General features: G+C 36.1%; 1 protein-coding gene across 1 annotated transcript; it reads left to right on the top strand.

The window, feature by feature from the left end:
* Positions 1-4,984: 4,984 nt before the first annotated feature.
* LOC150092395 (very long chain fatty acid elongase AAEL008004-like) lies at positions 4,985-24,796 on the top strand. The gene is made up of 7 exons (XM_090414829.1): positions 4,985-5,098; positions 19,573-19,600; positions 22,013-22,203; positions 22,434-22,514; positions 23,104-23,209; positions 23,381-23,517; positions 24,470-24,796. Exons 1-7 carry the CDS (start codon positions 4,985-4,987, stop codon positions 24,794-24,796), a joined length of 984 nt encoding a protein of 327 aa, XP_090270955.1.
* Positions 24,797-25,363: the final 567 nt, after the last annotated feature.

Raw genomic sequence — 25,363 nt, 5'->3', positions numbered from 1 at the left:
GGGTACTAACTGTGAACTTTCACGGGTTACGACTGTGTGCTAAACAAGTTACTATCTAGCCAACTTGATATTTTTGTAATGACTTAGCTTTTCCTTTATTTTCTTTTCCAAATCACTATTGCTTTTCCATTTAGATGATGTGTAGATTAGTTACTTTATCCCCCTCTCTCTCCCTCCCTCCAAAAGTTGCAACAAAATAAAAAAAAAATCAATACAGGTGTAAAGAAAATTTGAACTAGCACTGAATTATGTGTGTAATTATGAATACTGAAAGGAAATCAGGAAGTTATATGTAATATTCTCCTTAAAATGCATGATTCGTGCTTCCATGGAACGTTGTCCCAACAGTCCACTTTGTGTATTTGAAATGTAATTTAAATTGAATTTTCTTAAGGAAGCTTTAGTTGTAACTTTGGATATGTGTGAGTTGGAGAGTACTTGTATATACCACTAATCATTCAGAGATTTGTTTGACAAAAAAAAATGTTTAAATGATTTGCAATTTATTCTAGATTTTAAAGCCTGTGTACAATTTGTCTTCATTAGAAGATGGAATAGCTAAGATATAATATATTTTAGAGCTTCCATTTCTGATCTCCACAATGAATGCAATTAAGAAACATCATCTGTGGTAGTTGAAATAAAGTGCATGCTGCTTACCTACAGCTAAGCAGGTCAAGTAACTCACATGATATACCCTATGTGGAAAATGGTAGCTGGACAATCCATTCTGCAACAAAAATGGGATGTCGCAAAAGATCGTTTGCCAGAATTCCTTTAAATTGTAAGTGAGCTCATCAGACATCGTACAGTATTGTGTATCATCTACTCATGAGATATTGGCCATGCATGTTGAGCATACTGACTTCCAATGAGGTGTTATTACAGGGTGCCTTAGCAGCAACCTGTCCATGCATGCGATTGCAGAAAAATTATACCCATGGTTCAGGATGTTATTAGTAAATGGAAATGTGGACTTGCGACTACCAAGAAACATTCAAGAAGGCCATGTAAATTGATGGAAAGGGACAAGAGTGCTCTGAAACATATTGTCTGAGTGCTGTCCTCCCTCTGCACAAATCATCACCAAGAAATTGCAGGAGTCAAGAGGGGTGAGTGCGCATAAAGACCATTCATAAGGAACTGTACATGTTAAATTTCCATTGCCACAAAGTACTGAGACATTCTAGACAACACTGCACTGCCAACACTTTATTAGTTTTACGGAGATGGGCCATTCTTCTTTCAGCATATCAACACGCCATGCCATAAAGCATGCTCCATTTAGACCTGGTTTGAGGATATGGGTGTACAGAATTTAGAGTTGCAGCTCAAAGCCCTGACTTCAATCATATGGAGCCCTTTGCAATGAACTTGAATGTCAGATTCAGATTAGAATGACACGTCCAACTTCTGCATCTGAACTGACCATACCAGCGACTAGTTACCAGCATCTCAAAAGTGTACCAAGGAAAGTGCACAATGTAATTGTGGCCAGAAGTGAGCCAACTCCTTTTTGATTTTGCAATAAATACAGTATTGTCTAACTGCACTGGTGTCCAGACACTTTTTCCCACAGAGGGTATGCCCATATACATCAGTCAGGCTATCTGTTGCTAGTCATGAAGTGATCATTTTGTGGTATGAGCAGATTATCAGATATTAGGTGAATTACTATATAATAATTCAGTAGAAACATTAAAATAGTGATTTTTAAATCTGATAGTTATTATTTCAGAAAGGTCTTATGTATCATCATAACTTCAGAATGACAAGTTTTACATGTTTAGACAGTAATCTATGGGTATTGATTTTATCATGTCTCACAATTTGCACGTGTCCTTGTAGGTGGTGCATTCTTATTGCCCATGGCCTTTGTATTAGCTTCTATAATTATCACATAATTATATAGATTTTTATTAGACACCTGTATTAAAAAGGAAAGAAAGTAATGCTGCTTTTCACATTTTTTTAATGTAAATTTAGTATAGTATTGTTTATTTGTTATAGTGTTATTTTATGATGATAGGATTGCTTAAAGGTCTTTACAAAGTTTGATGGATTAACAGAAAAGAGGGATGTGGTAGCAACATAGTTACTGAAGGAGTTTTACAGGCTAGATGCAGAGAAATTTTTCAATATACATGATATTATGGGGAAAAGGGTCATCCCCTGGAAGTTTTGTGTAAGATTCTGTGATTAGTAAAGGCATTAGGACTAGATTTTGTGCCTTAGAATGTGTTGAATGAATGAGTTTAACAAAAGTATAAATAGTCACTGTATGAATAATGACCATGGACTCAGTGGTGTGGTGCATGTGTAATAATAATTATCAGTGATGTTTCAGTTAGAAAAATTTATCTTATATTGTTACTGTCTTGATTAACCTATGACATGTTTTAGCACTAGTTTTTTTTAAAGGAAAAGTAATGTGGAACTCAGGCTAGTTATATTTTGACTAGACTGCATTTTTGTCTCTCAAGCATCGGTTTTTTTTTTTTCCCCTTCAATTTCAGTGTAGCATCACTCTGTCATGGACGACTTGGATAAACAGTATGATACTAAGAAAAGATTTCTTTGAAGAAAAAATTTCAGCAAGCTGAATATGAATGCTCTGTAGCTCCATAAAAATAAATACAGTTCCATTTAGTTTTGATATTGTATAACAACTTGTGAAATATATACAATGACATTTTTTGCATCTGTTGCCCATTCTTTTGTGAATGAAAAGGTTTTTACCAAAATAAACATGGCCACTTTCACAAGTATTGATTCCAGGCAAAAATAATTGTCACCGGTCAACCTTTTGTTAATTTGCAACTGGTTTTCATGCTCTTACTGCATTTTAGGCTTTGCATACCTTGAATTTCTAGGATCCATCCCATGGGAAATCCCGTAATCCTGACAATGCCCATCAATCACTGTGAGGATTAGTATTTGTGAGTCAACTCATTTGCCAAGCACAAAATCTTTCTTTTTTTCTTACTAGTTATTTAAATTTTCAATACTTATGTAAAGTATTGAAAATTTTCTCCTGAACCTAACTTGAAAAATTCTTTTAGTAATTTTTATCAGTAATGTTTACAACACATCTCATTTATGCCTATTTTGCCCACAGATGACACTACTGTTCTATAGGTTTGCAACTTTGTATGCAGAGTTGGTTTAAAATATTAAAAGTTCACAAAAATTTGAAACTCAAACTCTAAATCAATGATAGTAAACTTTCCACTAATCTAAATACCTAATTTGGGTTTATTCTCTAGATAATCTTCACTGTATTCTTGTGCCTGTGAAACTAAAACAACGAAATCTGACCATAATCAGATGTAGTCATATTATGACCACATCTGATTATGGTCATATAAATAGTAATCACAAAATTTCATGAATCTTTAAGGAGGAAAATTATGTCACTGTTATTTGAATCGTCAGTGTCTCTGCACGTGATGTAAAATGTCTTTGAAATTTTTTTTTTTTTTTTTTTTTTTTTTTTTTTTTTTTTTTTTTTTTACTGGAATCTTAATTTCCATTCCCTTCCAAAAAAATAGATGCTGTTGCCCTGCTAATCATTACAAGAATGCTTTTGTGGTGAATATTAGGGCAGCAATAACTAAACTTTAGTTAAAAGTGCAGTTTCTGCTGCATATTTAAAACATTATTTAGTCTTCGAATTAGATCAAATTTTATTTTTGATTCACTCAAAATGTGTAGGTAACAGATATTTTGAAGCCATTTTTGAACCTTGATTTTAAAGAACCCATAATATTAATTTTTGTGTGACAAACTGAGTGAGTCAACCTCAGTTTGAAGTGGTAAAGCTTTACCTAAACAGAATTAACATGCCCGTGAAACATAAAAAGGGTAGATATATACAGACTGGGGAATTGGTTGTCTTACTGGTACTTCTAATCATTCCAGACGGTGGTTAGCATACCTGCTCTTCAACCAACAGGCTGCAAATCACATGGTGAACATAGATTTTGCGAATGCCTTTAGATGGGAGATGAGTTTCATTACTCGGTAAGAGACAATTCTCCACTTATTGGAGGCCTCAAGTGGTTTGATAAAATTCCATGTTTGGTGTCTGTAGCAAAGTTTAAGGTATAAAAATAAATCTGCTAATACTTATACCCGAAAGGTACAAGCAAGGCCCTCCATAAATTTTGAGGACTAGTGAACAGTTAGTCTCCACCCTCAATCACAAGAGTTGGTCCAAGATTATTATTGATTTTAATTGGACTCGGGGAGAAGAGTATGGCAGACACTGCTGACTTCTCAGTCATTAACGCTTATCGTCTGAAATAGTGCAAGTTCTATGGTTGATTTTCTTGAGTTTATGGATGAAAAACTCGAGTTTCCCCACTAGCTAGCTTCGACCCGACGGTCGAAGAAAAGCTAAATTATGTAAAAAATAAAAAGTTAAAAGTAATAAAATAAATCCTTAACCTACTCATGGTCCTAATGTGCATATATCACAACCTTCAGTGAGATATATATATATATATATACACACACACGTAAAAACTTTTCCAAAAAGAATGTTTTCTTTAAATGCCCTTGCTAAAACTTAAACAATTCATTTGTATAAATTTGTACTTCTTACTGTCAGTCTGCTAGAAACGAAGAAAGGGCAAAAAAATAGTCTAATCTCTTTTTAAAAAAGTACTGAAAATCCATAGATGACACTAGATTTTATTTTTTATTTTGTGAATGCTGGTAACTTTGCTAAAATACTTTGATTTTGTTATCTCTCCCAAAATGATTATTTTAAAAATAACTAAAAAGCCTTTCAATACAAGATGAAATTTCTGTCGTTCATCATTCAAAAAGGGAGTCTGTTTGCCAAAGTTGACAGAAGTGAGTGCGCCAGAGAGCTATGATCGTGAATGAGTCAGTGTGCAGATTGTGTAGGAAGAATGGTGTGTAGTTTGTGGTATGAGTTTCATGGAAGGAAGGATATATATATATATATGTATGTAAGATGGATGACTTGTATCTAAATGGATTTGTTGTCAGGGGTCTTGAGAAAGTGTCATTCAGTGATAGCACAGAAGTATGCAAAGTCAGGGATACTAGAATGTTTAGGGAGATGCAGGTGAGTGTGGGTTCAGGCAACCTCAAAGTAAGGGGGAGAGTGATCACATGATGCAAAATGTAGCACTCCAGGGTAACTTTAGTTGGCAAAGTAACACAAGATGTAAAGGAGATTGTGGGATGAAGGCAGTATTGCAGTTTATGTATACTAATACTAGAAGTATTCGAAATAAGGTTGAGGAATTTTGGACATTGGTTAACCCAACTTCGGCAAAAGTTAGTGAGATGTGGTTGGCCGAGGATGATATGGATAGGAATAGAATACAAGGGGTATAGTGTCTTCAGAGAGAACAGAAGAAAGGGAGGGGTTTTGCTAATTATAGCAGAGGAATTAAAGCCAAAAAGAATAGAAGTACATCGGGGGGGGGGGCATTCATTTAAGGCTATCTGATGTGAGATAGAGGCCAACAGGACTGATTATGTAATTGGCTGCTGCTATAATTCAGGAGATATATGGGAGAATGTAGATGACATGCACTTGCAAATTAACACGATGAGTACATGTCGAGTGATTTTTATGGTGGATTTCAACTATGAGGACAGATTTGGAGGAGGAATGGCCACAGGCAGGGGAGGAAATGGAATTTATACAGCTGCTGAGAGATAATTACCTGAGACAACATGTAATGGAGAAGGGGACACGAGGTTCAGCTGGATCTGATTGCATCAGAGAACTAACTAATCTAGCTATGCTGCCTCCACTTGGAGAAAGTAATCATGAAGTCTGGACCTGGGAGGCTGCCAGACATGCAGAATTTTCTATTAAGGAGGGATATATGTGGAATTGCAAAGCAGGTGATTGACAAGCTGAGGAGACAGCTTTCAACAGAGCAACAGCATGAGAATTTGGAGGGAAGGAGAGAAGGTTGTTGGTTCATGGAAGATGGTCAAGGATGCTTGAAGAAAGCATCTGAATGTATACCTGGAGTCAGATAAATCAAGTTAGGGGTTAGATAAATGAATAGCTGTATTAAGCAGTAGTTGCACACAAAGAAAAGGTCAAGGGATTATAAACAAAAAAAGTGATCAGCATGCTCATGAACAGTATAAGGAAGAGGCACAACGGGCGATCGATATGGTAAGGAGAGCCAAAGCTAACTGATGAAGCGAGGCCAAAAGAAACTCTCAGGAATTCTTTTGCTATGTGGTAAGTAAAAGGAGGAATGATTATGGAAAGGCGACTTTAAAAAGTGCTGATGGTGGAGAAGTAACAGAACCAAACCAAATAGTTGAATTACTGATTGAGTGAACATTTTGCCCGTGGGGGGGGAGGTGTACCGTTTAGGTGGTGATATTGCAGTGCCAGATGTAACATTGGCTTATAGTAGAATAGTTGTAGAAAAATGGAGGTGCTTAAAATATTGCAGAACCTCGATATGAAAACAGCCATAGGATTAGATGATATATCGGCCCTTGTGTTACGAGAATATGCAAGCAAATTATCAGCTCATCTGACAAAAGCTGTTTGATTTAAGCCTCAGTAGGAAGGTGTCAATAGAGTGGAAAGAGAACAAAATAATCCTATTGCATAAAAGAATCTCTAAGACAGAAGTAGCAAATTATAGGCCAATCAGCATCTCAGGAGTAGTTACGGTATTGAAGAAATTAGCGAAAAACAATTCAGGACTAGGTGGATTGGAATGTGATACTCTATAAGGGACCATGGATTTCTGAAGGTTGGTCTTGTCTTAGTAATCTACTTGTTTTTTATAATAAAGTAACAGAGTTGGATTATGGAAATGGATACTCATTAATATTGCTGGACTTCGTAAAATGGCTACCAGTTTAATGTGGCCAAGTGTAATGTGATGCACTTTGGGATGAGATCAGAAGCTGTGTGCTATGTTGATGGAACTGAACTACAGGAAACTGATAGGGGCAGGAATATAAGGTGTAATTGTAAAACAGGAGTAGAAGATTAAAGAGCATATTGTGAAGGTAACCAAACAGCACATCAGATTATGTGATTGTTGCAGAACACTTAACAAGCAGTGATAGAGGTTATTGTTCCTCTCTCTCTCTCTCTATATATATAATGCTTTAATACAGCTGCATCTGGACTACAGCACACAGAACTTGACTCTCTGAATTGTGTGGTGATAAAGAAGTGTAGAGGATCCAGAAGCAAGTGACAAAGATTGTGGCAGGTCTGTGGAATTCTGCCTATGAGAACAGACGGTCTGTAAGCATCAAAAATTATGATCAAAAAGACCGACGAAAATAAATGAGACTTGATAGAAGCATTTCTTGCTTAGAAAGTGGTGAGTCGGTGGAGTGGGTGTTGCTGGAGATGGTTGTGAATATTTCATCAGTGAATGAGTTTAAGGAGAAGTATTATTATTGTGTAAATGATGCCTTGTGTAAATAAATGGATCTCTTATGATGAGTTCTGAATCCATGGAGATACCTTAACAACAATGATGTAATTTTAGTGAGGGACCTGTGTAGCTCAGTGGAAGTGGTGCTTAACAGCCTGTGCGTTAGGCCATCCGACGATAGACTTATTTTCAAGTCAAGTCACCGATTGAAGGAACTTGATCTAAGTCTTTCTTCGACCTGTTTCTGAGTTAATTGATCTCTGGCATGGGCAAGCAGCTTTTTTCTCCTAAAAATTCGGGGTTTTCGTCTCGTAAACTCAAGGAAATTGGTCCTAGAACCCACTTTATTTCAGACAGTAAGATATCTTGTTAGGGTTAAGTACCAAGAGATGGCAGTATTTGTTTGCCATCTCTTCATACGCTTATAATTAGTGATAGTCTTGGGCCAAATATCTCTGATTGGCTACCGGAGGACTGAACTGCCCACCCAGTCTCCAAAAGCTAGAAAGGAATAAAAAGGATAATAATCAGCTAATGCCTTTAATTCCTTGTAAGGAATAAAAGGCATTAGCTGATTATTATTATTTGTATTTTTAGTGAGAGAGATACACACACACACAAAAAAAAAAAAGAACTTTCCTGAAAACGGTTTTCTTTAAATATGTTTGCTATAACTTAGACAAATAATTCATTTCAATAAATTCGTAGGTCTTACTCTCAAATAAAGACTGCTAGAAAAGAAGAAAGCAGTATTCTAATCTTTTAAAGAAAGGACTGGATATCCATATGAGACTAAATGTGCATTTATTTATTAATTTGAACATGAGTAACTGTTTGCTAAAATACTTTGATATTGATATTTTAAAAATAACTGAAAAGCCTTTCAGTACAAAACTGCCGTTTGTCATATGAGCCTGGAAGGGTTTATTTTTTTTTTTTTGGAAACTCTGGTGAGTCATTACAAAATAGGCGAAGCCGTCAGTAAACAGGCAATTAATAGACAAAACACATTCCATAGGCAAGTATGAGATGATGATAATTGAATAACTTTACACGATCTTTTTAAAAGTAGAGGTAAAAAGTTTTGCGGTGGCTACACAGCATAATTCGAGCCTCCGTAGCTCAGTCAGTATAGAGGAAACCCTTTGGTCAAAAAGACCTGGGTTCAATTCCCGTCAGTGACCTGAGGAACAGTAAGTGCTCTTTTGACTAAAGGTGAGTTAGTCGGTCTTCTACGGAGGTAAAGTTTTTTCACCCAGAAACTCGTGTTTTTCATCTCCCCCAGAACAGGCAAACCAGCCCATGAACACACGCATCTGCAGATATAGGACACATCGGGAGCCATAGGGCCAACTACCTTTAACCCGAAACGTCGCGGTTGTGAAGTCCATAGCTAAAGAACCTCAATGGTTCGTGAAAAGCTTGAGACGACAAGACAATGAATAATTCAGAGTGATTGGAGTACAGCGTTCCTAGTATCCATCTATAAAAATGGAATAAAGCTGAAGGTGAGTTTCTCTACCGAGTGTCCCAGGCAAGATATATGCAAGCATACTTGAAAAGAGGTAGTTTACTGTGAAATCCGGTGTAAGCCAAGAATGCACGTTATCTCACTGTTATTTATCATGTATATTGACCATATTATGAAAATAAGTGGCATTTGACGTGATATTAGAATTCGACATGTCAAACTTAAGTATTTTCTTTATGGATGATGTAATGCAAGTCTTCGGGATTCACTAACTAAATTGAATAACAGCTGTAACAAATTTGGCATGAAAATCAGCAACAAAAAGGAAACTATGAAAATAGAGCAACAAAGAAAACTTCAGCTGCATTCTGAATGGAAATCCTACAGAATGTAACTCGCATGAAGTTACATTCAGAACGACATGAGGTCAGTATTGTTTTAAATACTGCTATTATAAAATTATAACAGTGTAGTGGGAGGCACAAAGTGAAGATGGCAAGTTAAATCAGGAAATAAATAACAAACTAAGTAAAGCTGGCAAGTGGAAAGTCGGTTGAATAAATTTATATGGAATAAATTTATTCAGAAAAAATATTTAAAAAAATAGCAAAACACAAACTAGCAGTATATAAGACAGGGTTCAAGCCAGTTTTAAGTTATGAATCTGAGAGTTGGGTTAGAAATAAAGCACTTGATCAAAAGACGCATGGTCATTCTCCAATCTCATAAGGTTTGGAAGTTAAGTCTGCAGGAAGAAGTGTAGGGTCATAGATACCGCTTAGTAAGATAATCCAATGCCACGCCCATAGTGGAATTTCAACTCATAGCCTGTAGGTTGAAGAGCATTATCCACTCAGCCAACCTGTAGCCGCTAATTCAAGAACCTTTTTCAGCTTGTTCGCAAGTTAGTAGATCTATGTTACAGGGAAGTAGAGGGTTTTTTTTTAGCCTTTTTATTTTATGAAAACCTACAACTCAGGCGAACCAGATGAAGAGCGATGAGGAGAGAGACTGGCCGCATGCCGTTTCCAAAAGTTTGAAGTAAAAGGTATGCCTGCTTATCCACATTTAGATGTTCACCTCGTATTATCTATTTATTTGCATAACTTTACATAAGACATAAAGTGAGCAGAGGACCCTCAGTGCACCACTTGTTAATTCAAAAGTTTTCATTATTATGCTTTGTGAAGTCGTTCTAGCTTTTCTTCTTAGGTGTCTCACTCGCCTTCATCCAGATTTCTAAGCTCTCTCTCTCTCTCTCTCTCTCTTTCTATCTTTCTCTCTTAATGAATGAACAGTTTCGCCAGTTAATCTTCCATAGTATCAGTTTCTAGCAGAGTATAATTATTTTCAAGCACTCTTTAATAGTTTGCCAATGTTGACATAATTCATCTGCACAGTTTTTACGCATTTTGTTGGTTTCTTAATGCTGGACATAAACCTTGCATTTCGCTGATATCTTATTATCATCATCGAAACCTGGATTTTCTGGCAAGCAATACACCCTCTGTCCAAAAAGAAACCTAACTTTTCGAAAATAGAAGAAACTAGTGGCGCCACCTGTTGTATCTTTTTGTTGTCGAAAGCGGCAACCTTCATTAGTGTGGTGTCAACTGTTTATGACATTTGTTTCATTAGAAGCCGAGGTATAGTGCCAAGAGTGACTGTGTTTTGACGAACGGTCGGAAAATGAGTTTCAAACAGAGTTGCGATTGACTTTTGTGTTAAACTTGGTAAATGTTTTACCGAAACGCTCCAAATGCTTCAAAAAGCATATGCTGATGAATGTTTATCCCGTACTCTAGTTTACGAGTGGTTTAAGCGGTTTCAAAGTGGTCGTGAGGATGACAAAAACCCAGCCGTTCAAAATCTGGACTAGTTAACACCCAAAAAGTGCATAATTTCATCAAGGAAAACCCGAAATCGTCCGTGAGATTGATTGAAGATGAATTGGGGATTCCAAAATCAACTGTCCACAACATTTTGACCGAGGGTTTGGGCCTTCGTAAATTGAATTCGCGATTTGTTCCCCACAAGTTGATCGACGACCAAAAAATGTATCGAATTAAACACTGCAAGGTTTTAATTCCTCATTAAAACCTCTCGTAAGGACTCAAACTTCCTTGAAACGATCATTACTGGTAACGAAACGTGGTGATTTGAGTATGAGCCCGAAACAAGGCGCCAGAGTGTGGAGACCATCAGAAGAGGGGCATCCGAAAAAAAGTCGCTTGGAGAAGTCAAAAGTAAAGACAATGCTGATTTGTTTCTACGATTCCAAGAGTATTATCCCCAAAGAATTCGTTCCGCCTAGCCAAACGGTCAATAGTGAGTTTTATCTCGAAGTTTTGAAGCGATTGATAGCGAGAATTCGTTGCGTACGTCATGAATATGGTAACTCGGCTTCTAATGAAACAAATGTGATAAACAGTTGACACAACACTAATGAAGGTTGCCGCTTTCGACAACGAAAAGATACAATCGGTGGAGTCACTAGTTTCTTCTATTTTCTATTAGTTCGATTTCTTTTTGGACAGAGGGTGTATTATCATCATCGAAACCTGGATTTGCTGGCAAGAAATACCGTTGCATAGCAATTTGTCAGTTAAATTGAGAACACCAACAAAACACACAAGACTATACTACTTATTATTTGCATTCACAATACGGGACGCAAAATCCCCAGCATTCAGAAAGTCTTCATTTCACCTCTTACACTGGACCCAGTGAAGCCCACGGGAAAGGTAAAATAAAACTTGGAGGGCATGGGAAAATTTTGATTAGTTTTTTTATTATTATTTTTTTTATGAGTGAAAATTTAAATGTTATAATATTTATTTCTACTCCATATATACGATTTCATAACTTACGAGTAGAATGTATTTAATATTTTTTTAAATGTTTCTCATGTTTGTAATTCATTACACTGTAAATGTATAAAAAAAATACACCAAAAAAAAAAAAAAATCACCTAACCTTGTATTCCCTTATAGGGAGTAGTCGAGGCCTCCAAAATGCCTTTTTCCGAGAGAGGGGGGTAAGTTGGTGATACTAAAATCTTAAAAGTGTTTGCAGATACTGAAAGCTTGGGAAACGTTGTAATAAATTTATTCCCATTACTATATTTGTATGTTTCACATCTTAATAAGTGGATTAACCTATTAATCCACTTATCTATATGCACTATAGATAAGGATTAATTTTTATTTCCCTTTGGGAAATAAAAATTAATCCTTATTAATTTTTATTTCCCTTTTTTTTGGAGATATTCCCGTTTGTGGCATGGCAGATTAGTGGAAAGATGATTATTCCAATACATCTGTGTGTTTTTTTTTGTTGTTGTTTTTTTATGGTATTATTCATCCTATAGTACAATAGTTTTGTGAAGTGGCAAAAAAAGGTGAAAAAAAAAGAAGCTTACTATCAAAGGATATCATTTGTACCTACTTTCAACCCTAGTAAATGCCAAATCATGTCAAATTAGTCAACGTCACTGAGTAAGCTCTTGAAGTGAGACACTGACTCATTTCAAAAATAAATTTATCCCAAAATCCAATTATTTTTAAAAATGGGGTTCATATTAACTTTTGGGATGATAGCTGCGTGATGTTGCTGTCCTGATACGTATTATTTAACTTGAATTAATTCTTTAAAATGGGTACGTTTTTGGTATTACTACAACTAACATTCCTGTCATGTAACCTATTAAGTACACTACGATGCGTTTAATATTTATGTATCACTAAATCCTGTAATTATGGTCCCAAATAAAGAATTTCTTTATATGCCGAATCTCGTTTTCCCTAAAAATAAAAAGCAAATAATCCAACATTCCAAAAACCTGATGCAAATCGAAACTGTAAAATTCGTAACGACACTCTGTAGGGGCTTATTTTATTCATTTGTTCCTTTAATTAATTGGAATACAACCTATTACTAGTAATGAGGCATTAGACACTTAACGTTCCACATAAACTATATTTCACAACCGAATAGACGAAATAAATCAAGTTGTGAACGCTGTGAACCAGGCTTCCTTGAGTCTTTTACTTGTAATTCTGCCATGGTTACTTAGTTAAACTAATAGTCGCTAATGTAATGCCTTTTGGATCCTGATTTTATGGCTTCGTAAGTAGAAGTTTTTGAAATTCAGTCGCTTTACATTATATTAGATTGTAGGTTAAGAAAGTCTGAAGTAACTTAAATATGATTATCTCAATTATACTAATATTCAGATTGTAGTTTAACGACATTGGTTACTGTAATCAAAGTAATATAGTTTACATAAGAATCTGAAAATGCAAGTAAAAATAATTTATTTTGATGCAATATATATATATATATATATATATATATATATATTAAAAAAATTTATTTTGAAATTTTAAATTTTAAATTTTTAAAAATAAAAATAAAATAAAAAATTTAAAATTTTAAAATTATATATAATTTTATATATATAATTTTAAAAGCTGCTAATACTGAGTACGTCAGACTTTTTTTTTTTTTTTTGGTCTAAATGTATAGCACGACGTTTTAGGACTTTTAAAATGAGATCAATTTTAACTAGTTCTGAATTTAAAAAAGGACAAATGCGATGTTTTTATAAGCAGATGGAACAATATGCACCAAGGAAAGAAAAAAAAATGCCAGCTAAAGGAAACCTATCAATAAAATATACACAATATTCGCTAAAATTGCTTCAAGTGTCCCCTTGATAGCAAATCGTTTTATGTTTGTTTTTATGATAGCTGTTTGCCCACAGAAACATAGCGTGTGGTCAGTCTTTTTGAAAAGTATCGTCGATCACCATATTACCTGTGTAGGTCATCACCTAACATACTTTCCCTCTCATACTTTCCCCCCTAAAGAAATGCGCGCGACCGCAGTGCACGGTCGCGCGCATTTCTTTAACACGGTCATCAGCAGACCAAAGTGGGGTAAGGGGCGGAATTATGATAGGATTTATGTGAGTATGTGTTATTAACTTTCATTCTGGAACCAATTCGCCGTAAACAGTGAGGCAGTAGGTCACTAGTAAACAGCAACAATATAACGTCAGCCATCCTACATCCCATAGGCTCTGCGAGTTGCTAAGCAACGGTCAGGTTCGTTTTTTTTTTTTTTTTTTAATGCCCACGAGTCCTAGTTTTGAGTCAAAATACGTGAAAGTGGAAGTTTATATCACGTTCCTTAAAGGAAACATTGGGGTGTGTGGGGGGGAAGAAATTATGCAATACAAAAAGGTTTACTTCTAATCTAGCTTCACCTAGCCTAGACTGGCTCACAGCTGCTTCAGTCGCCGAACAGAACGTTTGTGGAACCGCTTCCTGCTAACTCAAAGGTAAGAGTAACACTCTCACTATCTCTTTTACCTTTTGAAATTGAAATTAAGATTTTAATACTGTGGTTAACTGTTAAAGAAATATCGAAACGTGTATAAATTATAAAATAAATGTTTGTAGCCATGCTTTCCATTATAAGATGCCAAACAAGCTGTTGTAAGCTTGCTTTTATTATAACCTTTTACGCGCAATACAGAATAAAACTGTTAGAAGTAAAATGTTCAGCTGTCGCTATTTCTGTGGCTTTTGCGAAAACTATTATGATGTCTATGACAAAGTTTGGCTATTCAAAGTACTGCCTCAAGCAATGAGACCAGTGCAAATACCCGATGAGTGTATCAAAATTATAACTTGGAGTGCTGCATATACAACAACAAAAAAAAAACCTTTTTTTCTTAATCAGTAGCGAATTTATTAATAAATAAATTTACATATTAAAAATTGCTTTATTAAAAATATTTCATCCTCACCACGAACAAACGCCAATAATAAAAGTTTCGTATCCATGGCAATGACAAGTGCAAACGATTATCGGCGTCGCAGTGCGTTTGTTTCGTGTAACGATAATTGAAAAAATATTATTCTTTTCATATTTTCAACAGTGACACTCGTCATTATTCAGCCTTGTATCTATAATAAATAAATAATTGTATGTTATTTTAACAAAATAAAATAAAATTTACAAAAAATAGTTCACCATGCACACGCACCAATAATAAACGTTTAATATTATTGGTACATTGAAGAACAACGGTACATGCGCCCTTCGATTGGAATAGGCCTAAGTTCGATTCTCGTCGCGACGGGAGGAATCTTTATCTGGACGATTTCAATCGAAGGTGAGTTAGCCGATCTCATACGGAGGTAACAGGGTATTTTTCTCCCGGAAACTCGGATTTTTCATCCCGTATACAGACAAATCGGCCCTTCAGAACATACGTAATTTACAGACAAAAAATACTAGTTGTAGTGGGCGGTGCGGTAGATGGCGTGGATGGAGATGATTCGTAGCAGAGGTTCGGTGTAGTGGTTGAGACAGTTGTAGGTATCCTCCCGCGATGTTCGAACTCCTTAGAGGTGTCAGGAATAATAATAATAATAATAATAATAATAATAATAATAATAATAATAATAATAATAATAATAATAATGATATCTCAGAAATAAGGCGCGTAAGCATACTAAAATTACACTTCCGTTTGAGCAGTTACATTGGGAATGACGTAACGTGTAATGACAAGCGCAAACGAATATCAGCGTTAGATGGCAGTGCATTTGTTTCGTAATCTAAAGTGTTAATCGAACAATTCCAATTATTAACTATTCAATCAATGTCGAAGCATAAGCTGTAACCTTTAATATCAGTTGCACCTAGTATGAAGTTCAGACTGGCTTTCTTAATGATAATTTTAGTTATCCCAAATTTACTGGTTAGCAGTTAGTCCTAAAAGTGGTGAGTAGTTTTAGGCATAAATATGCACTTCTTGGAAAGAACTCAACAAATATTCCCATGGACAAGGTGCATGTGTGTAATGAGTCATGTGTTTGTAGCTGGCGTAAATTGGAGGAATGTGATGCTCTAAAATCTGCAGCTGTGTTCAGGCTGCGAGAAGGGAACTGATGGAGTTTGAACGAGGCGTTGTAAGATGCGATGTTGCAGGCCTATTTGTTCGGCAAATATTTGACAAATTCGACCATCCCAAATCAACAATCAGTGATACCATACTGAGATGAATCTACACAAAATCATTCAGAACCGAGGCTCCCAGCATGGGTTTCCATGGTAGAACAACAATATGCAAGCTCTTCATTACCAACATGCAAAGTCCTCTTCAATGGTGCAAAGAGTGTGTACAGTGGGACCTGGAAGGTTGGAAAGCTATCTTATGGAACGACGAATCATGCTATACCCTCTACCAGCAGATGGACTGGTGTGGGTGTGGCAGATGCCTGTAAACGTCTCTTACCAGAGTGCATAATCCCAACTATGAAATTTGGAGGTGACGGTCTGATATGGTTCTGTTTTTCCTGATTGATTTCGAATTCGAATTTTCTCTTTCAGCAAGACAATGCATCATGTCGTAGGCTGCTGCTGTAACTGCGTGGTTTATGGGCACGAACGTCACCACACTTGACTGGCTTCCACAAAGCCCATCTCAAGCTTATTGAACATCTGAGGGATGAAGTGGAGTGTCACCACGGTGTCCTTGACTTCTTTCCAAGCAATGTATATTGTTAGATGAAAATTGTTATGAGACCAGTGAACTTAACCTTCAGACGTTCTAGACGATATTCGAATCCACATGTTTCCAACCAAATGTAGTGGGAACTTAGATTCAGCAATGTCATCATTGCTTTAATATTAATAATAAAAGTAGTAATTACATTTCTTTATATATTATTACTGATAGAAAACTAGAATTAGAGCAAAATGAATCCTAAAGGACTGAGTTACTATAGTACATTATAGTACTATAGGTCTACAACCTGCCAGAAATTTTATTCTATATACAGAATGTGGTTCTTTATCAAGCCACTCCAGGCTTCCATAAGTAGGATCATGTCTCATCCGGGCAACTGAAACTCTTCTACTGTCTATAAAGCCTTTCGTAAGCATTCATTCCATAGTAGGGACTAGAACTCACAGCCACGGAACGATAGCATAAGATATCTGTTGCTGAAGAGCGTTTAGACTATTTATGCCACCAACTACATAGATAGAAATACATGAAAGCTTAAACTTTACATTATTTATTTCACTGCTGGATATGAAGATAAACTTGTGTAGATAAAGCATGATAACAAACGTTGTTATCTTGTATACCTAAAATATTAACGGATATATTATTGTCTAAAATCGTGTGCATTCTATGGTCGATTTTTCTGAGATGTGGGATTACAAACCAAAGTTTAAGGAAGGGACTTACCTCCACTAAGCATCAACTAACAACGGAAACGGCTGGGAAAAACATAGAAAACGTGTAGTCAACAACTAGAATGAAATCTATAACAGTCTTCTCGCAGTCCAGCATTATGAACCGAAACATTTTGACAAAACTATGAAGACCACTTTTAATCTTGTTTCAACATCTGAGATGTCTTGGTTGGTTCCTTCCTATCCTCGTTCCTGGAAACATCTGGCTTGTTACTCTATAGGAGGTGAGTAGGGAAGGAGGCAGTGTTTGTCATATAGGAGAACAAATCAGATAATATCCTGTGATGCATTCGTTAGTATTAACAGCATTACAGACCTACATGCAACATTTCTCAATACCATCTGTAACTTCTGTGTTGAAGCCTTAGTGATGCACAAACTTTTGCATGCTACTTCTGGAGCTTTTCCCACATAAGTAGGGTCGCTGTTTGTAGTGAGTCTCCTGCACATCCTCCTGTCTTGAGCTGTAACCACGTCCAAGTTCTTCACCCTCCACCATCTCCCTCCATCTCTTCTTTGGCCGCCCATGCTTCCTCCTCCCCTGCACATCCATCTGCATGACCTTTCTTCCCACATACTCGTCCTTCCTCCTCATCACGTGACCAAACCATTTCAACTTTGCCTCCTGTATCTTTGTTCCTAACTTCGTAACTTTCACCGTTCCACTACGTAGTCATTTCTGAGAAGATCCTTTCTGGTCACACTGCACATCCACCTACAGCGAAACTATTGGACAAGGGCAACAAGTTGCGTTTATATGCATTGCTTTCTCCTCCAGATTGCTGGCAAATTGACTGCCATTCAGAGCTCTTTTTTAGTCGTCTAAACGGATGACTGTCCACCAGAACAAAGACTGGAATTTATGCATGGAAGACTTCCAAATGTAAACCTCATGTTTCGAAGTTTAATTCACAGTATGAAGATTAAAAGCTTAGTTCGTATGGATCCCAGAAAAGTGTTCGTATAACAGCATGTCCGTACCATTTTGCATTGCTCAAGATTGAACTTGTCCTTCACAAAAGGTGTTTACTCTGCAGTAAGTAAATTTGCGTTTTATTATAAATGCAACGATCTCAGGAAGATGACATATTTCTTACATGTCAGTCCACAAAAGGTGGTTACTCCAATTACAAGTTTTGGGTTCATTGTGTACGTATCTAGCACTGGAACGAATCAGGGATATAAAATGAAACTAAACATATGTGCTTTGACCTGCCTTGTACATGAACTGCATGCTCTATCTTTTGTCTTTCCAAACTAATCCTCACGTAAATATTTGCTGTTTACGAGGTATGACAGAGGAAAAAAAGAAAAAGTGCCTGTATAGGACAAATTGACGTTTATTTCCAGAGCGCTAGACCACCAAAGGAAAGACTGCCATAGGTTCGATTTTAGTCGCGAACTAGAAGAACAATATTTCACGCCTTTTTTCAACCAGTTCTCCAGTTACTCGATCTCTATCGTTTTTATGGATATGGAACGATATAAAACCCTTCATGATTTTTTTGTGTGTATAGCATATGTTTCATCGAGTGACTTCATATTTGCTCGTATATGCTTTTCACAAGTGAGTTTTGAGATACGAACCAGTAACTCTTCGGTGATTATGAAAAGACATTCGAAATTAACCTCATCACACCGATGCGACTTAAGATTAGTTTCTAAGAACATACTGTAGGATTTCCTACACTAAAAAGTAAAACCATTCGCATATTAATGCCAAAAAGATAACTTTACAAGTTTTATAATGTTCTAAATAGAACACCTAATTTGGGAAGCCTTCTTTGATATCGTTAAAATTTAAGAATATCAAAGAAGGCTTCCCAAATTTGGTGTTCTATTCTTGTGAACACTTCAGTGAACATTACATCTATATATAGTCATGAAACATTTACAAATTATTCTGTTTTTCTTTATATTTTTAAAATAGTTATAAGTAGTTGTCCATGTAACATCTTAAATTAGTTTGATGTAATGAATTGGTTAGTTTTTTCTCAATGCTTTATGACCTACTGTCCTGTGATTACCGTTAACGTGTCATAGCAGTGCTTCAAGCAAAAGCTGGCCTGACTTTGGCACTAGTGTGGGTGATCTCACCTCATTATTGAGCACGTGTTAAATCCGACACACATACGCACACTTATAACAATAGTGAAGGAAAGAAGGATGATAATAGGTGGTCGAATGTGATACAGAAAGGAAAGTATTGCACTCTACCAAGGCAAAAGCACGTACAACATTTCGGTTGTAAGGTCCTAAAGGTTGATTGTTCTGTTTAAGGTCATAAAGAACTTTATAATGTGTTGGTACAACACTGTCCTAGCGCAATAAACGTTAACAAGCGGTGGCGTGTTTATTAACTTTCATGATGTGTTTATATACAGAACAAACCTGTTTCTTAAACAGTTTGTTCGCTTATTATCCTCTTTATCAAGTTTATTTTCAGCTAATCACCTGGTATCAACAGTTATCTTAATCTTCACCTTTGATCACTCCTGTTAGACTTCAATGTTTATCCCTAAATGTCTATTTACAAATTTTATTAGGGCTATAATTACTAGATTCTTTTTCTTCCTAACCTGTAAGTAAAACGAACTAATTCAAGTCTCTCTCTTGTCATTTACTTACTCCATAGTGTGACATCATCGCAGTACTCGTTAGCGACTCGTTTTTCTTTGGTGGCGATAATGCTGAATGCCCTAAGAAAGAGCTACGACGAATTCCTGGCGGAAGGAGGTAAGATGTTTCTTAATGATGTAAGATGTATCACAAACTACTTTTATGATCCAGTGCCCTGGGATGCGTCACGGACTCTAAAATTCCTTGTTCGTATGAGACAGTTAACTCATCTTTCTATCAAATATAGAAGTTTTGTAGTTCAATGTGGATTTCTGAGTCCAAATTGGAAATAAAAAATGGGTTTTTCGAAGGAAAAACCTTCTCCTCCTCTTCCTCCGTATGAGATAAGTTAACTCACCCTTCGGATGCAAAGCCCTTTATAAAAGTTCTTTACATCCTAGACGGGATCCAGGTCATACCTTTTTTGTTAACGAGTATGACAGGTCGGATTACCTCAGAAACCTCATCAATGGTAATGAAGCGTTTTTTTTTTTTTAAGTGGGAAAACCATCACTACCATTTTGGCGAGGAAGCTTGCTATCCATACTTTTCCTAAGATCAGATACCTCAAATGAAACAATGCGTGTGGTGTACACCCTCTGTCCAAAAAGAAACCGAACTTTTCGAAAATAGAAGAAACTAGTGGCGCCACCTGTTGTATCTTTTTTTGTTGTCGAAAGCGGCAACCTTCATTAGTGTTGTGTCAACTGTTTATGAGATTTGTTTCATTAGAAGCCGAGTTATAGTGTCAAGAGTGACTGTGTTTTGACGAACGGTCAGTCGTCACGATATTTATGCCATACGCGACGAATTCTCGTTATCAATCGCTTAAAAACTTCGAGATAAAACTCACCATTGACCGTTTGGCCAGGCAGAACGAATTCTTTGTGGATAATGCCCTTGGAATCGTAGAAGGAAATCAGCATTGTCTTTACTTTTGACTTCTCCAAGCGACTTTTTTTTGGGAGGCCCCTCTTCTGGTAGTCTTCACTCAGCACTCTGGCGCTTTGTTTCGGGCTCATACTCAAAACACTGCGTTTCGTCATCAGTAACGATCGTTTCAAGTAAGTTTGAATCCTTACGAGGGGTTTTAATGAGGTCCTTGCAGTGTTCAATTCGATACATTTTTTGGTCGTCGGTCAACTTGTGGGGAACAAATCGCGAATTCAGTTCACGAAGGCCCAAACTCTCGGTCAAAATGTTGTGCACAGTTCATTTTGGAATCCCCAATTCATCTTCAATCAATCTCACGGACGATTTCGGCTTTTCTTTGATGAAATCACGCACTTTTTGGATGCTAACTTCGCTCAGTCTAGTTTTTTGACGGCCCGGCTTTTCGTCGTCCTCAAGGGTCTCACAACTACTTTGAAATCGCTTAAGCCACTCGTAAACTTGAGTACGGGATAAGCATTCATCAGAATGCTTATCCTGTACTCAAAAAAAAAAAAAAAAAAAAAAAAACGCTTTTTGAAGAATTTGATACGCTTCGGTAAAACTTTTACCAAGTTTAACACAAAAGTCAATCGCAGCTGTCAGTTTGAAACTCATTTTCCGACCGTTCGTCAAAACCCACTGTCACTCTTGTCGCTATAACTCGGCTTCTAATGAAACAAATGTCATAAACAGTTGACACAACACTAATGAAGGTTGCCGCTTTCGACAACAAAAAGACACAACAGATGGCGCCACTAGTTTCTTCTATTTTGGAAAAGTTTGGTTTCTTTTTGGACAGAGAGTGGACTCTACAAATCTAAAAGTGTCAAGCAAATTAACACAACGGATTATATATCATCAAGTCATCCTCCAGTGGATATCGTTTATCTTTAGTTGTACACGGGTGATGATGTTCACTTTTACATACTTTTACACAAAGTTGCTAATGTATAGTATGTTAGTACATATTAGTTAAAAATCTGAAGATATTTTCGAATAATCTTCATTATAATTATGGCGGTGATTTAATTAGCCTGCGTCCTTATGAAGCATTTTTAAAGACTTCACCCCACACAGACGCCATTTAATTAAACTGGGTGTAGTTTCTATAAGGCATGGAAATTTACAGTCTTTTGCGAGTGGAGTCACATAAAAAATCTCTTCCCATACATTCAGTGCAATTAGAAATTGGCACTAGACTATCGACTTGTATTGTTATAATCAAACAGCTCATTTATAATCGGTCGAAATTGTGGAGTATAATAAAAATCCTATTTTTTTTTTTCCTCTGTAGATCCGAGGGTAGCAGAATGGCCCCTATTACATACTCCTTTCCCTACTATAAGTCTGGTAGCTTCGTATATTTGCTTCGTGAAAATTGTCGGACCTGCTTGGATGAGAGATCGGAAGCCGTACGATCTGAGAATACCGATGGTGCTCTATAACTTCGGCATGGTAGCAGCGAACGGGTATATTTTCATCCAGGTAAGTGTGGATTGGTGTTAATAAACAAATACTTCTTTTTTTGAATTCCTTCTTACGAAGAAAAGGCTGGCAAGCCTTCCTTTGTACTAAGAAATGCTGATAATTCTTAAACGAAGACGAGTAACTGGTTTAAGAAAGCTATTTTACTATTTGGAGCAATATTGTCTTTCGCAATAACATTAAAAATTAGCCAATGATATTAATTTATTAATTTTATTGTGATTTTGCAGGTTGGACGCTATGGTTGGTTCGGACATTATAGCTTCGGGTGTCAGCCAGTGGATTATTCAAACAATGCTGATTCTTTAAAGGCAAGTTTTCTCTCTAAAACTACTGTTCGAATTTCTTTTACAATAAAATTAACTGCGTAATAATACTATAAACAAATCTCACACTGCCTTTGTCTTTATGCATACTGCGCATTGAATAAATTTATGAAGATAGGGGAGCTTCATTAAGGAACATTATCATCCCCAATTATGTAAATAATTTAGTCTACGTGCTTACAGAAATTCCGAATATTGCAGTCTCCCAGTTTGATTTATATTGTCGTTTTACCTTGTTTATCTACATGTATTCGAAAATCAACAAGTAATCTTTCTGTTTTTCTCCTGCAGATGGCAGCACTCGGCTGGTATTTTTTTATGACGAAATTCTTGGAATTTGCCGACACTGTAAGTTAAGTGTTTATCTACATAAAGAATGCGAAATAATGTTGATACAGTCATTTATATTGTAATTTTCATTTTTTTTAATAATAAAATATTTCGAATGACGCGTACTATTAGTATTTTTTCATTTTGTTGACAGTTTGAGAATACTACAATAATTTCATAATCTAATTTCTAAATGTTATATATTAACCAAGATTGAATGCCTTTCTCATTACTTTTTTCATAGATATTTTTTATTCTACGCAAGAAGAACAGCCATGTCTCACAGCTTCATGTCTTCCATCATGCAATTGTACCAATTTGTGTTTGGTCTGGAGTAAATTTTGCCCCAGGTCAGTACAACTTTTCATTGATAAATTTCAATCTGTTTTATTCTTCTTCTGTAGCGATAAATTTGAGAAATTGTTTATTAAAAATAAATATACGATCTATCTTAGATTAAGAAAGCATTGGTGATATTTTTTCGCTCTAATCCTAACTACGATGTTTGTATACGACTATAGGTGGCTATAATTCCTTTTTCCCGTTTCTCAATGCCATGGTGCACACCTTGATGTATCTTTACTATGGTCTGTCAGCTTTGGGACCCAGCGTACAGAAATATTTGTGGTGGAAGCAGTATATGACAGCTTTCCAGATGGTAAGTGTTCCACTACGGAAGTGTTAATGGCTGTTATATGCCTTATACTGTGATCTAAGAAGTGAGCCGTTAGCAGAAGATTGTTGCACATGCGTAGTAGTTACAATCAATGCATCCCATTATGTGGGGATCCAGAAATTAGTTTTGGAAGGAGTAACTAACGGAGGTGTCACGAATAATAATAATAATAATAATAATAATAAGTAGTAGTAGTAGTAGTAGTTTTAACGTATCATATTTTAAAATGATTTTGGCAGATAGCGTTGCTCTGAACTTGAAATATCAATACTGTAATCCTACGCGTGTAACGTTTGAGTACTTTCTCACTAGAGTGCGCTGTTGTGAACTTGAAACGTGACACTTTTACTGGTAAGGAAGGAGAAGAAGAAGCCATGGTCACTACCCTTGCTTTTGTTCTACTTTATAGCTTGTTACTCAAAGTGCGGTACATAAACTTTATTTCCTTGTTACAAAATAAAAAAAAATAAAAAAATAACTGCAAGCCAGCCCTAAAATGCTGAGTAAGAAACAAAAAATTATTAGATTGAATCTATTTTCTTTTCAGCATGTCTTGTGATTAATTAACATCGTAATTAATTCCAAGGACAAACAAATAATCGACCCATACCCTAAAGCTTTATCTTGAGAAGATAAGTCACTTTGGTTTTAAGAGTTTACGCAATGCTTTCTATAAACAGTATTCGGTAGAGAATTCTTAATGCTGTTATTCCATTGTAATTGTTTGTTTTCTTAGCTCCAGTGGAGTTAAGGAAACAAAGCCACGCCTTCAAAACAATCAGAATCCATCTTTCAACATCTTTCAACTTGCTTTAAAACGCCCTCGCATTGATAGTCAGCCCACGCATGCGTAGAACAATATAAGCATTGTGTTTCGTTTATTTAAACGCTAGAAATTCTTATATAAATTCTTAATATTCTCTTTTTTTTGCAGGTTCAATTTGCATTGGCTTTTATCCACGCCATTCAACTGATCGTTCGTGGGTGTGAATATTCAAAGGGGTTCATGTTTCTTCATATTCTCAACAGCACCTTATTTTGGTATCTGTTTTACGACTTCTATCGTAAAACTTATCTACGTCGCGAAAAGAAAAAGCAACTCAAAGGCATCCAGACTACTTCGAACCAACCACGCAGAACCGTAAGAAAGAACGTGTTTGTGAGTAGCGATGAATATTTTCGTCCTCAAGAATGGCAGAGCACCAACGAAGATAAATATGTTCATTCCTATATAATATCACCATGTGAACTTCGCGGTTAGTGTTTGGACTGTACAAATGTGATGTGTAAACAGGTAGTCGTTAAAAAAAAAAAGATTTTGGAATGTCAATCTAAAAAAAAAAAAAAAAGGAAGTTTATTCTTTTTTTTTCAAAAGACTGTTTATGCATCTCGATAAAAATGTTCCTATTTATTCTATATTTTAATTTGACCATTTTCTGAACAAATGTTGTTACTAACCGTGTAGCAACTGTAATGGGTATCAATGAAATGCGTTTTAATGTATCAAAGCATCTATTGAATTATTTAAACAATTTTCAATATTTCCAATCACACGATGTTCTACCACGTCTGCCACTGAAAAATCGAATCCCAGTTTAAACATGTGCAAGCGCAAAGCATGTTAGAACTTGGCTTTCATTAATCCATTAGTAGATAGAGAAGCTAATCTTCTACAATGTCTCTCAATTGCATGTGGGATCTTAGCTGTCCTTGCGCTAATCAATCCCAAACAACCACACAATCAACGAACCAATCATCGGCTGGGATATCTTATGATTGGGGAAGAATAAGCTTTCGCATTCAGTTTGAGACGGGCTAACTCATTTA

Source organism: Typopeltis vanoorti, chromosome 26 (assembly GCF_054136105.1).
Source record: "Typopeltis vanoorti isolate ZY-2024b chromosome 26, IOZ_Tvanoo_1.0, whole genome shotgun sequence".
Taxonomy (NCBI): Eukaryota; Metazoa; Arthropoda; class Arachnida; order Uropygi; family Thelyphonidae; genus Typopeltis; species Typopeltis vanoorti.
The sequence above is the reverse complement of the archived record's forward strand: the minus strand, read 5'-3'. Positions and strand labels throughout refer to the sequence as shown.